This window comes from Homarus americanus, unplaced genomic scaffold (genome assembly GCF_018991925.1).
Source record: "Homarus americanus isolate GMGI-L3 unplaced genomic scaffold, GMGI_Hamer_2.0 scaffold39675, whole genome shotgun sequence".
Taxonomy (NCBI): Eukaryota; Metazoa; Arthropoda; class Malacostraca; order Decapoda; family Nephropidae; genus Homarus; species Homarus americanus.
In genome coordinates, this window is record NW_024736071.1 from 18,212,942 (window position 1) to 18,231,342 (window position 18,401).

Sequence of the window (18,401 nt, forward strand, 5' to 3'; positions counted from 1 at the left end):
AGTGTACAGTCACTAAAAATTTGGAAGGATGGTAGATATACTATCTAGAGGACCGTATCATAGAAATGCAATGTTAATAAACATGGCTGTTAACTACTGTATGTTCTCTTCATGTTTTGGTTATTCATCCCTTACCTTCATGTTTTAGCACCATTACACTGTTTGTCTCAAACTTTTCATATTACTTTATTTTGTTGAACAACTGTACAGTATTTGCTTTGTCCCTTCTCTTTCAATCTATAGAAAATTTTTTCATTTTTCATGAGGGTTACTGCTACAAAGTTCCCAAAGCAGTAGTCATAGTCTAATTAGTGAACATTTTAATTTCAGGTATGATGTAGATCATTTTACTGGAAGGATTCATGAAGGACTAGTCTTCTGTTGGTAAGCAACACTCCAACATTTACTTGTACTTTTAACTGTGTGTACAGTTAGTTGCCCACAGGTATAGTGTTCCACCTCTCGGCCATCATTAATACAATTGAATATAAATAAAGGTACAGGTAATAGAGGTATTAGGCTATTTATTCAATTAGGCAATACAGTATATATGAACTCCAGGGGCTGATCCAGGAATATCAAGGGGGGGGGGGACATGACGAGTACAGCGAGCCCACCCAATTGGGGGGTTATGGAGGAGTGCTGTAAGCCTCCCCCCTACAGAATTTGTTTTTAATTCTGACCAATATTATAAGCATTTTGAAGCCCAAGTGCAATTGATATTAGGAGATATTCTGAGGTCAATAGTAATTATTTTTTACTATACAAAAATGCCTAAGTACAATACAGTACTTCATTAAAGAAAAAGTATTGTAATTTTCTTATGAAAAGTGGGGGTCTGGACCCCCAGGACCCCTTCTCTGGATCTGCCCCTGAACTCTCTTCTTGCAAATGTCTGGGCACATGAGAAACTGCTGGGAGTTAGATGTAAAGAAACCCAAGATATAGTGCTATGTAGGCCTACCCAACTCATTTTAAAAAGACTTTAATGTATTTAAATTTATTTAAAGTATGCACACACCAATGTTTTCTCTATTCTGTAATTTAAGAAATAAAATCAACTGAGTTTGTGAGTGTTTGAGGAAGGAAAATTTGACATACCCGGTAATCTACAGGTAGGTTTCGGGGTAATAATAGATGACCCAGGAAACCAGTAAATCATTAAAACCAGTTTGGTCTCGGCCCCAAGAGTCCCAGATTTGTGGGTTTATACCTGTACCAAACATATAAATATCAGTTTACTGTATCGTAATACATTTTCAATTAACATTTAAATGAATTCATGTAATCTCACCAATATAGTAAGTTAGAGTGAAATCTATTTACACATACTGTATCTGAGATAAGGGGGGTGAAGTATAAATGTACTGAAGAAACCCAAACCAATAACCCCTTTCTGGGCAATCACCCACTTTCGGGTAAAGGTAGAATGAGACGAGTAAAGAATTAAAAAATAGGAATCACAGATGGAATGTGTAAAGACTGTGGAATTGTACCAAATCTCCATTTGGGCAGTACAGTACTAAGTATGTAAGACTGACCCTTAAAGTAAACCGTCAACTGAACAATGAGTGAGTTCAGAAAAAATTACACAAAATTATGATAAAATTAGCACCTCGCAAAAATTATTTACACTAACTTTGTGTCCCATTTATGTCTCTGAGTGTATTTATTTCAATCTTTGCATTTAAGGTTATTCATAATTAAGTGTCTGTGAAAGCTAAACGTGATACCAACGATCGTTGACATTTCAACCTATTTTGAATATATAAACAGAAATTTGTGTATGCTCCATCAGCAAGCTTCTTTTTTACATTTTCCTGAGGTTGATCAAATAGCATCACATCTTCCAGTCCCTCATCCTCTAATGTGTCCCCTATATCAACACTCTCAGTACCTCCTCCAACTTCTTTATCTGCTCCAACCTGCAAAAGAATTGATCAGTTAACAGTGTCCCATCAATGAAAGTATACAAAGTTCAACCCCCAGCACCAGGGTTGCCACTCAGGAAAATAAAAGCCCAGATGACCTACTAAAAAGACAATATTGATCCAAAATATCCAAGATATACAATAACACTCACAAACAATTGCTAATTCTAATACTAAGCAGCTCCCTTATGGCTTTGTAGAGACCTTCACCACTCACATTATCAACCTCAACAATGTCAAGTACGGTAGACCCTTGCCATTTGCGATTTCAACGATTCGCGGTAGCAGATGGTGGCTAGCTTGCCATCCCTTTCCCGCAGCACAAGAAGTCACCCCACGCAGCATCTCGTGTTGTACTCTCAAAACTTTGGTATTTCTGTGTGAAATGGCCCCTAAAAGACTGCCTAGTGTCAGTGCTAGTGGTGTGAGATGTAAAAGGCAGAAGTCAGTGATGACCATAACAAAGAAAGTTTTATTATTAGATGAGTTAAAAGAGGGGACGAGTGCTACCGCAGCTTGTCAGTTGTTTGGTATAGGTATACAGTATTGCACTAAGGTAGTATAAGTTGCTATTCGCGGTTTTGCCAATTCGCGCCATTTCTTGGAACCTATCCCTCGCGAATGGCAAGGGTCTACTGTAATGCATCGGCAACTTTACATTTGCTTTTATCATAATACCTTGCCATGAGCGTGGCGTCGCCACGAGGAGTCAGTCCATTGTTTACATCCAGTGTGCGCGCATGTTTCTCGCCCCAGCAGTTGGATTTAACTTTTACAAACATACAGTAAGTACAGTACAGTGCATTACCCTCATTCAAGATGACTGGAAAGAGGCCATCAAGTGGAAGTGACTGCAGTAGTGCAAAAAGAAGCCGCAAAGGCATTACATTGGACATTAAATTTGATGTTTTAAGAAGGTATATCATAAATTATTAATGTACTGTATTGTATGTGTTTATAAATGTTTATTTTCATTCATAAAAGTGCTTGAATTACTTTTTGGGAGCCGAAAATATTCCTTAGAAACGCATCTCCAGTTTTATAATGGGAGTCAATGGGAAAATAGGTTTCGCATTATGGGATTTCGCCATACGGTCAATTTTCCAGGGACGCAACCCTTCCGTAACGCAGGGGATGCCTGTACCTTTCTTTGAACTCAAATTTTTCACATGTTTAGATGAGGATTAATGGTTCAGGAAGGGTGTAGCTACAGCCAAGGACTAATCCTTGGCTACAGCAACAATCTAACTTGGTGACCTGCAAAGTCCATTCACACGTTTATTTTGCACACATAGTACTGTACACACCTATGGTCATCAAATTTTGTATTTTATAGCAACATATTTTTCGATATACAAGTACTGTCCTTATAATGCACTTATGTGGCACCAAATATATATTGGATTTAGAGGTAATTAACCTAGTTGTTCAGTAAGTATGGCTATATTTTATATTATTTTGTTCCTGTATGTAATAATTGTTTAATATATTATATATATTAATTTACAATATGTATGTATTAAGTGAATCAGCCTATGTTGTGTATTAGTTCTGGAAAATAGTTTGATAATTTGCAACATAGTATCAACACTGTGTGGGTCACTTCACCAGCTCAACCGGTGAGTGCCGAGTGGGGAGAGATTAAGAAGCAGATGAGCCTGGCTGGTGAGAGTGTGGTTCAAGTCTGGTAAAGTTGGTCTGGACTCAGGATATACAGTTGTTTGTATATATGGAGGTAAGTGGTTTATTCTGTTGTAATGTTCAAGTTAATTTAGGCTGTGGTTATTTGTATTTCATTTGTTGTTTTACTTGTCTTTGTAAATACATTCCCTAAGTTTATTATTTTAAGAAATTATGCAGTGTGTTTCCTCCTCAATATGAGTTAATCTAAGGCTTATTAAGAACCTGGTTGATATATTAGAGTCATTATAGTGTTTACCCAGTTTGTTGTTGTGACCTCTAGTGGTAGGGGTTTGTTTCTTTATGCTTTCCTGATCAAGCCTCGCCTCATATTTGACTAGTGGCAAATTCTTCATAAAAAGGAGTGATGGCATAACACAATAAAATAACTACAATAAGGTCAATTTACGATAGTAGCCAGATTTAGATTTTTCTATAAAATATACGTTATTCCTCTGGTTCATGCGATGCGAACAAATCTGACCTGTTTCTGGTGCTAACCGCCTATTTTCGAGTTAAGTCCCCCACCCCCATGACAGGGTTGAGAGAAGAACCTAACCTAACCATAAAAACAAAGAAAAACCTGATCTCGGACCCCCCTCAGTGTTGACCATGTTCCTACTTAAGATGCTGGCAATAGAGCTCTTCAAGATGTTTTTTTCGTTTATTACTGTACTGGCTATATCTCCGTTATTTCTCGTCAGCGCAAGAAGTGTTATTGAAGAAATTCATCTTATATTTGTTACCGGTAGGTAATGTGATTGCGAACAAAATAACGGAATTCGAAACCTGACTATTATCCTAAATTGACCTCCAGTAATAAAAAAACAATACCAAACACACTGAGTGAGTGAGCCTGCGTGGGTGAGAGAGAGAGAGAGTGTGTGAGTGTGTGTGTGTGTGTGTGTGTGTGTGAAAAATTTAAACTACCATTGCCATGTGAAGAATTCTAGAATGCTCGAAGTATTTTTTCATGCCCTGGTTTGGACGTAAAAGTACAGGCGTGGGGTTAGCGTCTCCTGTGCAAGAATTTTTACGCGCATACTTTGTTTGAACCGTCCCATTGAACTTCATTTTCTAAACCACGTGGTTCCATATGAGCGAAAAAAACAACAGCGTTTAGTAAACTTTTATCATCTTCGCCATTGATCAGCTCGTTAGTCGTTTGGGTGGTCGGTCAAGTCTCTGTTATGCACTGTTGGCAAGTACTGGATATGCACTGGCTCCTGAATGTATCTGAACCTGCTCCAGTGTTGGTCAAGTCTGTCCTTGAATGAGCTCACACTCGGTGCCTTCACAATGCTCTCTGGCAGATTGTTCCAAGAGTTCACAATTTGCACTCCGAAAAGTTTACCCCCACAGTTTTCTGGACTTGTGGCTTCTTCAACCTTCAGCTGTGACCCCTTGTGGGGCAGATGTCCGCCAGCTCCAGGTATGTACATTCGACCGAGTAGTGCTCCCTGAGATGTTTACACACTTTGATTAGGTCGCCCCTCTCCCGTCTGTAGTTGCAGGCGTTCTAATCTCTCTGGGTAACTGAGGTTCCAAAGAGAAGGCACCAGTCTGGTGGCCCTCCTTTGGACACTTTCAATCCATTGACAGTCTCTAATATACCTCAGGGACCAGACAGGGTGACAATACCCCAGACGGGGAAGCACCTTATTTTTGAAGTTCGCAACAAGCAACAGACCATCGAGATATCTAAACGACCTTCTTACAAGACCTACTAATTTCGTTGCCTGATTCACCTTCTCACAACAGCCCGACAACTTAAGTTCATTATCGACATACACACCCAGGTTCATTTCACATTCGGTATAAATTATTGCAGTCTCTTCGTACTGTTGGGACTTGTGATATGCATCCTTACTGTTGGTGCGACCTAGGTGCATCCTTTTGCACTACGTGACATTGAATCCTAGCAGCCATTTCTTTGACCATTCTTGAAACTCATTAGAGATCTTTCTGTAGCTCTTCACATTCTGTTTGGTTCTTAGTTTCACTAAATAACTTGGCATTGTCTGCAAACATTTGTATGGAGGAGTGTATAGCTTCTGGCATATCATTTATGAATCAAACGACCAACAACGGGCCCAATATAACACTGCCCTGTGGTACCCCACTTGTCACAGGTACACATGACAATTTTGTACCATTTTTCACCACACACTGTTTGTGGTCATGCAGAAAGTCTCTGATCCATGCTTGGACACTTCCCCGAATCCCGTACCCTTCCAGTTTAATTCTCAGCCTTTCATGGGGTAACTGTCAAAAGCCTTGGCAAAATCTAGGTATATGTTGTTGATATGTCCACCTTGTTCTGGAATTTGAGTCCAAACATCCTGTACCTTGAGTAATTGTGTTAAGCAGAATCGTCCCGGCATAAAACTGTTGGTAGTCCTTTACAAGGTTGTTTCGTAGTAGATGTTCCATCATGGCATCTTTTACAATGCTCTCTAGTACTTGCACATTATGCTGGTCAGACTCACTGGTCTATAATTATTTGTGGAGTGACTATGGTCATTCTTGAATATAGGACCCATAAGCCATTTTCCAGTTATCGGGGACCTTTTGCTCATCCAGGCATTTGCATAAAGGATGTTAAGGGGCTCATTACACAGTTCTCTTAACACTCTTGGGTGTACCATATCAGGGCCAGGACTCTTGTGAATCTTTAGCTTTGATAGTTTATTTCTTATAACCTCAACTGAGAACACAATGTGGGTCAGCACTGTGTCACACCATCTTTCCTCAAACGCAGAAAGATTGTTCGCATCCTCTCTTGTGAACACCGATGAAAAGAATTTGTTCAACGCCTCCACCTTATCCTGGCCAGAATCTGCATAACTACTATCTTCAAGTTTCAGGTCTGATGTGCCTACTCGCATTTTTAATTTTGGCTTTGTGTAGAGGTAAAAAACCTTTGGATTTGACTTGACCTCACTTGCACTCTGCCTCTGGAACTCTTTTTCAACCCTTCTACACTCTGACTGCTTGGCGCCTGGATCTGCTATACATCCTCCTGTCCTGATATTTGTCCTAACCCACCGCTGCATGGTTCATGTGTAGCGATCTACTTGTATTCCTGGGGGCACTGGGTTTGGTCTTGGGTATTTATTTATCTATCGAATGGTTTACTTTACTGGCTATGATATTCAACATAGTATCTGTGTTCTTATTCCTTAGTGTGTCAGGCCAGTGTGTACTGCTCATCTCCTCCCTCATCCCGTCGTAATTTCCTTTGTAATATTTGAACCTGGACCTGGTTTTGTTATAAAGCAAGTAACAGTTAAATCTGAAGGACAACATTACGTGGTGACTGGTGCCAACTGGGGCTCGGTGTTCCAGATTTGCCATCACACCCTCCTCGTTAGTTACGGTGAAGTCCAGCAGTTTGGGTGTTTGCTCCCATCTGTAGTGAATTGGATCTTTAACATGTTGGAATATAAAATTGTCTCTAAATTTCTATGAAAAGAGTGGCTGGATTATTTATGTCGTTTTGCGTGGATTCATTTCTCCAGTCGATGTCGCCATAATTGAAGTCTCCCGTGACAAGGAGATGGCTAGGGTTTAGTGTCGTTACATTGTCAATTATGGTAAAGCTCTTAAGTTCTTCTGGTTTAATATGCTACAGTTTTGGGATATGTAGATACTGTACATCCCTCAATGAGTAAGCCTCTCCCCTGCAGTTTAATTTTACACCACTTTGATTCTTCGAAAACATCCTCTCCCCGCACCCTCACCTGGCTTGCTCTTAGGTCTTGCCTAGCATAGATAACCACATCCCTCTTGAAAGTTTCTTGGGAAAGGTTTGTAAATGAGTCATATCCATCTACAGTATATTGTATTCTCATTCTCCTGTTTTTGTACAACATTTCTACAACACCTACTATATCTGGTTGATGTACCCTCAGTAGTGTTACAAACTCCGCTCTCTTGTCAAAGAACGTGACCGTATTAGTGTACATGACTTTCAAGCAGGAAATTGTCCAAAGTAAATGTCTCTGGTCTTGGTATTGACTCCGGCCTCCCTCCATTGTCTGCAGTTGACTCGTTTATCCCTTATGTTTTGTGGGGTGTGGTCACAGAAGACATTGTTTACATGGCACTGGCCTCCTCCTGAGTGAGAGGTAGAGCGGATGGGGGTGTCCCGCTGTCCCCTGGCTCTGAACTCAAGTGAAGAAGGCCTTACATGGAAATATGAGAACTGTGGCTAGCCTGCCCGATTTAAAATATTACTGTAGGGTATTGCAAATTTTTATGTGCGATTAAGCGGGTATGCTTTTCAAATATTAAACAGGGATGTTAAAATATCAGTAGTGGATAAGCAGGGTTGTGAAAAGCAAGGTATTTCTGTACAGTAATTTGAACTTAGACGAATGGTTTGAAATGGAGATAACCAGTTAAAACTTGAAAGTCACTCAAATTAGGCGAAGTTTGTAATACTGTAACCGAGTTTGAAATAATGAAGTTTTATCGTACAGTATCAACAATTATACTCTTTCTGTATAAAAGAGGTGTACAATTATCAGGCTGGAAAAACATTTATGAGATTGGTAGAATATGTAGAAGAACTGGGACTCTGTCTCATATTTGTAGTTTGGCACTTTATAATGCACAATGTAAATCTTACTGGGCTAAGTATTTATTGTACACCATAAAGTAGAATATGTACAGCATCCGCCCCCCCCCCCATCGTAGTAGTTTTACCGTGCACATATCCACACTACATCATCCTCGTGACCAAACACAAACATTTCACCAAACTATATAAAAATGATTACCATTTTTTATTTCTTACATATTTTTTTTACTATTTCCTTCCTTGTGAATCATATCTTAAGCTTCCCTTCTCATGTCTCCCATCTGATTTCACAAATTTTGAAGACATTACTGAAAAAAAAAAAAAAATTATCTTCTTTACAGAAAATAAAGTACTGTACATGAAGACTCTTGTGGAATTTCTTAATGAAGTACAATTGTATGCTTTTCAATGTTTTCATAGTGTGTTGCCTTTTCCTATATTCAAATCCAGAGAGAATGAGCAGAATTTTTCAGTAACGTTTACGGTAAGCAAAAAAGGCAATCTTTTTTGTCGGTGTTAAGCAACAGGCAGTAGTATCTTAGTCTCTCTCTCTTCATTCCCACACACATGTAGAGGGTTGTCAAAATCAAGAGTTACAGACTCATTTTTCAATCTGTCATTTGTTCACTCTAACTGCTGAAAAATATGAACACAGACAAAAAATTGAAGATTGATTCTGCTATTAAGAAATTAAACAATTGTCATTTATTTTTACCAAAACAAAAGTAGGAAATTGCCAAAATGGGTCAAATGAAGAATAAAAACCATGAAATAGATGGGAAAATATTTTTTGAAATTTAATAAAATTATCAAAACACAACCAAACAGTTAGTTTACTACAGCAATAATAGAACATATTGTGGAAGAAAAATGAGAATAGTTTATAGTTCAGCTCTGTGGTTAGTGTAGCAAAATTAATTAAAAAATACAGAGTATGATTCTTGTACATTTAAACATTCATTTATTGTTTTAGTGGATCTTCATCATGTCCATTGTTGTTGAAGCTCTGAACATTTCAAAGTCAAAGAAAACTAGGACAGCAAAAGAAGCTTAAAAGCTTACACAAAATTGCATAAAAGCCCCAAAATATTTAAAAATTTCAATACAAAAATAATAAAACATCTAAAAACAACCATTACCCCCTTTTAACAAATAAACCTATAAGGGATAGTACACAGTGACATGTTCCTCGGTCATTGGTTCTATTGACTGATAACAAATTTCATCACTCAATAAGCAATACACCGAATGCCCTTTACCAGTCAATGCGATTCCAGTTTGAACCGCACCTAAAATCCTGTGTCACATCTATGGCTCACCAATCCTCACAATATTTATGGAAGTTACACAAGTAAATTTGTTTCAAGACATGAGGCTCACTTGTAGCCTGACTCACCAAAATTAATTGAATCATATTATGGTTTATTCAACCACAACTATAACTGAATTACATCTTGTATTTCATAGTCCTTGTACTGTAAACCATCAGAAGCCTTGATAGTTTCCCCAAGTAATTAACCATTCTTCCTACAACCAAAAAAAATCTGACCTGATTTTTACTTTTACTTAACATACAGTACTGTACATAACCAATTTAGTTGTGATCAAAATATAAAGTGGAGTTGAAATATCTGTGTTCTTAAATTCACAGGTATCTCTATTACTACCTCTTTTTTTTATGTTTTCACAGCTTACCACCTGCTGCCAGTGTTTATTTACATAATAAACCATAAAAATTTTGGATAAATAATTTTGGTGCTCTATTTTTACTGGAAATAAGAAAATCTAAAATAAATACCCCTTCAATGCTCTTTTGTGACTTAGAAATATAGAAAATATCATGTAAATCTACAGTACTGTATAAAATGAAAAGTGGGGTGTTCGTTAGTGGACTTTACCCCAGATGAGCTATCGAGTGGTATTGAATTCCCAGTTTTTCGTTTACATAGTCTCTTTGTATAGCCTGGTCACAGCCAGCCCAGTGCCTGCTGGTCTGAATGTTGGTATATTGGCATAACTATACCCCAGAATGTTTATGAGAAGGGAAGTATCCATTTATGTAATGTACTTTTTGTACAATATCTGTGTTACTGTATATTTTTATGTATTATCTATGATATTTAGTGTTTATTAAAGCAGCTTTGGAACAGTTTATGGGTATTTTTGGGCCCCTGGAACCAAACCAATTATAGTACAGTATTTCCATTTAAATCGGCAATACTGTTCTGTGATTCATAATTCACAATGTCTTCTGGTACCTAAACATCGAATTACTGTATTGAGACTCCACTGTATCTTTAAAATTGATAAATCTACTGCTCCCCTGGTGCTACGATCATTGACCTCCAGGCAGGGAATGAAAGCTGTGCCACAATAATATTAGATTCAGTTCCTTTTATTTGCTGTATGGAGACAGACAAGTCCCAGATGAGATGGGTTTTTATCTATACTAACTGTGTAAATTTCACACAAACACATCCATTCTACTTGGGCTGCAGGATCAAATTTATGCCTGTTAAGCGGAGTGTCATAAGTGCTTGCAAATATATATACTGTATATATACAGTATATTCCATAATCAGCTAACATATAAATACAGTATAAAACACTAGAAAATGCAATAAAATTTTAATGACAGAGATGGCAAAAGCCAGAGCTCTACACAGATTAGCTTATATATATACTACAGTATATACTTTTTTGATATATTAAATACTAAATCTGGTATAATTATATTTTGGTGATCCAACAGGAGATAACTTTACATATGTATAAGTACTTTTTATACAGTAGGGTTTCAGAGTACGTGTATCTATAGTATGTGACCCCGCTTATACGCGCCTGACCCTTGAACTGTCCTTACCGGGTATGCTTGGGTCTCACTCTTGCACGAGCCAAACCTCCCAGCATCTCTCGTTAGCTCAGCATGTTTATCACTTGTTCATGCCCGTTTGAGAAAGAAAAACAATCATTAAAATTTTTAATGTGGCTTAGAAATAAAGAAAATACAATATAAAATTACAAAATAAGAAAAATGGCGAGCATGGGTGTGTAACCGTGTTCTGTAGCTGGCTTGCCATTCCAGCCGCGCTCCCTCCCTCCCCCGATGTGAGTCGGCTGGAAGGAGCTATTCTTTGTACATTAAATAATCTATACGGTGCCAGTAAATGTGAGTACAGTAATATATAAAATAACATAAAAAATATTGTATTGCCATTTGGCAATAGTTTCACTACAAATGGACACAGGCGACAGCCATCAGCTGAGATACCCTACTCTGCTCCCCCTCCCCTGATCTGTGTACTGACTCCGGTGCACATAAGAAATGTTTATTCCCTTTATGGTTTTGACCCTATTAATTTTTTTTTGCACATTGTCTGGAAAAAAAAAAAGCAAAAATTACATATATCTACCCAAAATTATGAGTTGAAAAATAACCATAACATAGGTCATAGCTCACACGATGAAATGTTTATTCCCTTTATAAATGGACATTGTTCACAAGACTTTGAAGAAGTTTTGTTACGAAATGTTTGGAATGAAGCTCCATATATATATATATATATATATATATATATATATATATATATATATATATATATATATATATATATATATATATATATATATATATATATATATATATATATATATATATATATATATATATATATATATATATATATATATATATATATATATATATATATATATATATATATATATATATATATATATGTGAACCCTCACTTTTACGCGTCAATTGAACCCATGGCCCAGCAAAAAGTGAGAAACGCGTAAAGTGAACAATATAACATATGGGATGAATTGAAATAGAGACCGGGCCGACCCCCAAACTCCACTTTTTCAGACACAATACCTGCGCTAGTAAAAATAACTTCTTAATTTTATGATGGTATGCACACACAATTAATAATTAAGAGAAATATCAATAATATTAGGTTTTTAACACACTTACATTAGTAGAAAAGATGGCTGGGCACACGGGGATGGGGGGTTGGTTCCGAGGCAGAGGGCAGATTATTGGCCCTCACCTGTATCACTTGTATCAATTGTATCACTATCCACCACAGAGGCTTCCAGGGCCTCTTTGTCAAACCCCTCAAAATCCATATAGGTCCATATCTTCACTATCATTATCACTATCACTGACTTGGGCTGGCTGTGGTGGGTGGCGGGTGAAGAACTCGGTAATGTTTGGATGACTGGGCAGGGTTCGGCAGGGTACTGCGTAAACGTGGAAACGCGTAAAGTGGGACCGCGTAAAGCAAGGGTTGACTGTTATATATATATATATATATATATATATATATATATATATATATATATATATATATATATATATATATATATATATATATATATATATACTATATATACTATACTTATGCTGATAACCACAAGGAAAAGAAAACACGAGTTCCCCAGCGGCTTTAGGTGGCAATTCACATCTTCGGTGAGTACAGACTCAAGATGTGAATTACACAAGCACAGAACTTCGTGACCTCAATGATTATCAACATATAAGATCCGCAGCGCGCCTACAGTGATTTACTTGCATGCATGCGCATATACACCTAAACCCCGACTTACGACGGGGTTAGGGACCCAAATCCAGGTCGTAAGTCCGATATGGTCGTAAGTCCGATATAGATAAAAAAAAATCTACAATGAAATACAGTACAGTAAAAGTAATGAATAATGATGAATGGATACAGTACAGTGAAAGTAATAAATAATAAGGAATGGATACAGTGTGACTGAGCACTTAACCTTTAATGTAGTCAGCTGAATGCACATGGGGCCCCCATAATTTTCTAATTATACATGGAGACTACATTAACTGGAAACGTTTCGGTATAGAAAATGCGTGTGTCATTTAAATTTTTATTTTTTTATTTTTATTTTTTTATCTATATCTGAGGCGGTCGTAAGTCCCGACGGTCGTAAGTCCACGTAGTCGTAAGTCGGGGTCTAGGTGTATATATATATATATATATATATATATATATATATATATATATATATATATATATATATATATATATATATATATATATATATATATATATATATATATATATATACACACACACACACACAGTAGGCTCTCACCAATAACGACTTCTGCAATAACGTTTTCGACAATAACGGTAAGTTACAATAGATACCCATTTTTAGTAATGTCTGGATTCTCTTGAATAACGGAAATTTTGCGGGAAGCGTCTGAGCGCATGAATGATAGCGTTTGTTTGCCGCCATGTTGATGACGTAGTTGTCCGCTCCGCCTCGCTCTCACACACGCTTAGTGGAATACAGCGCTGCGCCCACGTGTGAGATTTTCGCCTCTATAACCAGTGCTTGTTAGGGTCGGGGATCAATAATAGCTTCCGCATTTTTGCCTGTAGGGGCTAGGGGAGGTGGTGGAGGGAGTGATTTGCCACCTGAATGACTGGGAACTTTTAAAGTGAGGAAATTGAACTGTCCTGAGTCTAAGAGGAACTTAGAGGAGACCAAGAAGAGTATTGCGCTGGCTAAAAATATTTCGGTAGTGATGGAAATGCGAGGCGAGGTATGAATGATAAAGGCAATAGAAACAGGTTGTTAGTGATAACATAGCATTTTCTTGTGAAATGGTTAGCTTGTAGAATGAAAGACAGTGCAAGTGTTAGCGGCCCTCAGATACGGAACAATCGTCACACCAAGCACCTCAAAAACTCCCCCAAGCTAAGTGTTATATTACTCAACCTCTTTATTTTGATGATTGAATAGCAATTCTTTTTATTTCAGCGAACAAAAAGTGTTAGGCAGGGCTTCAAGGGAAAAAAATGGGTGAAATTCTTGTGGCGGCGGCACCAATAAACCCCTTTTTACATGTATTTTAATGTCACACAAATAACGTTTTCGCTAATAATGGTGTTTTTCAGGCACCTATTAAACGTTATTGGTGAGAGCCTACTGTATATTGTTTTTTTCTCACACATTATGAAAGGTGTAATGAAGAATATTACGTGCTGGTATATCTACCAGATATTAAAAGTTGAAAAATAACCATAACATAACTTTGGCATCCTTCGCTCTCTCACACTGGTTCCGTGAACATCTCCCAGGCGTTTGAGCTGGTTAAGTTTTTCTTTATTGGTGAATTTGACTACACTCATGGCCCCTAAGAAGAAAATTAGTGCCAATACTCATGGTGGTGAGAAAAAAATAAAAACATACTGTGAGAATTTCTGAAGTCAAGATATAGGACTTACTAAGGGGTGGCATATCAGACTCTGATGTTGCGCCTTGATTACTTTAGTATAAAAAGGAGTTATACAGGAGGGACGCGAATTACGCACTTAAGCAGGATCCCTGGAATGTAACCCTCGTGTATTCAGAGACCCTACTGTAATCAAGAAAATATTTACCACTTAAAATAATGTTCAGTTAACCCTCACTTTACGCGGTTAATGTAACCCGGAGGGTACCGCGGAAAGTGAGGAACGCGTAAAGTGAATAACATAACATATGGGATTAATTGAAATAGAGTCCAGGCCGACCCCCAAACTCCACTTTTTGACGACACACAACTATGTTGTAGTAAAAATATTATCTTAACTTTATGATGGCATGCACACACAATTAATAATTAAGAGAAATATCAATAATATTAGGTTTTTTAACACTTACATTAGTAGAAAAGATGGCTGGGCACACGGGGATGGGCGGTTGGTTCCAAGGCAGAGGGCAGATTATTGGCCCTCACCTGTATCACTTGTATCAATTGTATCACTATCCACCACAGAGGCTTGCAGGGCCTCTTTGTCAAACCCCCCAAAGTTCATATAAGTCCATATCCTCACTATAATTATCACTATCACTGACTTGGGCCGGCTGTAGTGGGTGGCGGGTGAAGAACTGGTAATGTTTTGATGACTGGGCGACCTTGTGCGCACCATTTTCGCGCCTCTTACACAACATGGCGGATGGCGGGAGGTTTGGATCCAAAAATGGCGCGGCTTGCCAGCCGCTCTCCGCGTAATGGGGTACACGCACCGCGGAATGTGAGCATGTTAGGTTCCGGCAGGGCACCGCGTTAACGGTGAACCGCAGAATGCGGGACCGCGTAATGTGACGGTTGACTGTATAACAAAAAGACTTCCTCAAGTTTTGCTTATAGGTTTTTCTTTCCTTCTCGTTCATTTATTACACACACCCTCGGTAGTCACATATGCCATAATCTTAGTCATCAGTGAACATTTTGCACATTACGTGCACTACTCACACATAAGCATCCTCAACCCCATGCAAACAAGTCATGTTAAGTTATCAGTAGTTATTTTGCAAGTCATTGTACAGGAAGTATCAGAGGTCTGTATCCAAAGAAGAATTCAGTTTCAGCTTTTATTATAGTAAATATTCAAATTTTAAGTAATTAACTCTTGTCTACTTTTTCATGAGGTAATTATTTTCTGAAATATAAAAAATATTAACCACATATCCAATGGATACAGACTTCTGATTCACCCTGTACAATAAATACAGGAGCTTCCTTGCTTCATAATATTTACCTCTTAACTTGTGCTTAAGAATAACAAATGTTATTTTATTTTTTTCAGCAATTTAAAATAATAAAAAAAAAATTTTAGCAACAAGACCATTCAAGCTATGACACAATGCAGGATTGCAATTGACTCAGTACCTGTATCGCTAATCCACATACATTACTGTACAGTATTAAAGAGAACCGAGTGCAGTGTGTGGAATAAACGTAATAATTTCTGACGGGGCATAAGTTATGGACATGCCAGTATAGATACAGCATAAGTATAAACAAATGAGTATAGATACCACAGTACAGTATAGCACTCACTGATTATGATTAGGGAGTAAAAAATAAAACTGAAGGCCAATAGAGAAATAAAATGAGCAGTGAAGGATTGTATCACATACTTTGTGTGTCACTTCATTATTAAGTACATACTGTACAACTTTCCTGAAGACACTGAACATTTGTCGGCAAGCAACAATACATAACTGCATGATATTTACAAGTTATAAGATAGTTTTCATAAACAAAATATCAAAGATAAAGTAAATATTTAGCAATATTGTAAATACTTTTCACTTATTTTACAAGGCATTACCATATTTATTGCTATAACATACAAAACCCTTTCCCATAGCAAAAACAACACTGAGGCAATCAACAAACTCTTAATTGAAAGCATAACTCCAGTTCTCATTCCATGAAGTGACACCTAGTGAACTGCTATAAAGCCTCCCAACACAAAATACGAACAATGATAGTCCCCATCTTTTGTGGAATTATAACTTGACCCAAATAATGAAACACTTGTACACTTAAGTGTTCAAATCCATAGAACTCATTGATGGCAGGAAAACTCTTATTGAACAAAACATTCTTTTCATTATTACAATTTATAATATACTGTAAACTGTATATTGAAAAATATAGTACCTGTACTGTAATGCACATATTTCTTTTTTCATCAAACATCTGGTGAAATAAATCTTATTTTGTAAAAGTTAAACCATATATATATATATATATATATATATATATATATATATATATATATATATATATATATATATATATATATATATATATATATATATATATATATATATATATATATGCCAAAAATTTATATAACCATCATTAAATCTTCAGTTACAAAACAGATGAAACAAAACAACAAGAGCACTGACTGGATGCTCTAAGTCCTGTTATAACTTGAGCTTCTTTTTAATGTCAAGGCAGAAATTTATGTACGCGCCATCTGCAAGCTTCTTTTTAATGTTTTGCTGAGCTTCATCAAACAGAGTCACACCTTCTAGTCCCTCTTCTTCTAACTTGTCCCCTATTTCTACACTTTCACTACCACCTCCAACTTCCTTATCTGCTCCCACCTGTAAAAGAAGTGATCGGTGAGCAGCTTCCTGCAAAAAACAAATAAAATAAAACAAAGACTCAACATAATAAATTAAATATTAAACTAAATTAACATAAGTCAAATAACAATGTGTAAAAAAAGAATGGTGAAAAACAATAAGAAAAATTAATAAACTACTGGAAAATATAAAATGGTGTAGAGTAAACTTCACACAGAGAGGATGGCAAAGACACATAATGAGGGCATAGTTTTTTTTTTCGTGGTAATACCAGAGGTAAAGTTTAAAAGACAAGGAGTCAGATGAGCGGGGGTTAGAATTTAAGCTTCCTGAGATTTTAAGTGGAAATTTCAGGAGCTAAATTATGGAATGCTTCATAACCTAAGTCAACAGATAGGCAATGGTGATAAAACAAAGAATTCAAATATACAGTGTAATAAATAAACTATATAAAAATAATATAACATACAGTACAACTAAAAACTACAGTCACCATTGATAATTTGTATTTGGGATGCTTTTAACAAAATCTATACTATAATGAAATTTACCATGCTGGTAAAGTCTTTGACTTTGTAGTGTTTCGAGCACTAGCGAATTCTTAAGAAGCACTGGCACTTTTGAGAAACGAAAGAGCAGCTATTATTAAAATTATTATCATTATCATCACTGAACTATTTGGTATAGTGCAATGCTTGAAGGTTGAATCAAGTACGGTATGTGTACAGTATTATATTTTACAACATACGTAACAACACTTCATCATGTAATACCCTAGATGGGCAGTCTTTGGCATAGGTATTGTCTGTGCAACATAATGAAATAAGTGAACAAGGCATGATATTAAGCTTTCTGTTAAGGCAAAGATGACAGAAAAAAGTGATCCTTAGGCTTCTTGCCTACACATACAACCCAGTGACAAGATTACTATATATGCTCTTGTAAATGTTTAGGTTTGTGACATCAAAGAAGCTTCTTAACTTCTTCAAAAGTTATGAAGCAGTCATGTTTTTGACCAGTAACCCTAAAACATGACCTTGAACATCATGATCAGGAACTGGGAAATGTTTCCAGCCCATTTGGTAGATGAAATTAATGTTTCTAGTAATCATTATCAAAATCCCTTCACTGGGTCAACTGAGCAGCCTGCCTCAAGAATGTTTGCTAATGCTTTTAAACTGGAGAGATTTTGCATTAGATAAATAGGGCACAAATCAAAAAACTTAGTAACCAAGTGCATTATCCTTGATAATTCAACAAAGTGTAACAACAATTAGTCA

The 18,401-nt window shown here is 36.9% G+C and overlaps 1 protein-coding gene across 5 annotated transcripts in view; it reads right to left on the reverse strand.

The window, feature by feature from the left end:
- Positions 1 to 1,703: 1,703 nt before the first annotated feature.
- LOC121871860 (regulator of G-protein signaling 4-like) overlaps positions 1,704 to 18,401 on the reverse strand; it is a 28,894-nt gene continuing 12,196 nt past the window's right edge. For 2 of the 5 annotated variants that reach the window (XM_042374419.1, XM_042374420.1), the window contains exon 4: positions 1,704 to 1,925. In XM_042374419.1, coding sequence (XP_042230353.1) covers positions 1,704 to 1,925 — 222 coding nt within the window. Of the gene's footprint in view, positions 1,926 to 16,135; positions 17,170 to 18,401 lie in introns of those variants that run through there. The other 3 variants (XM_042374422.1, XM_042374423.1, XM_042374421.1) reach the window with 3 other exon arrangements.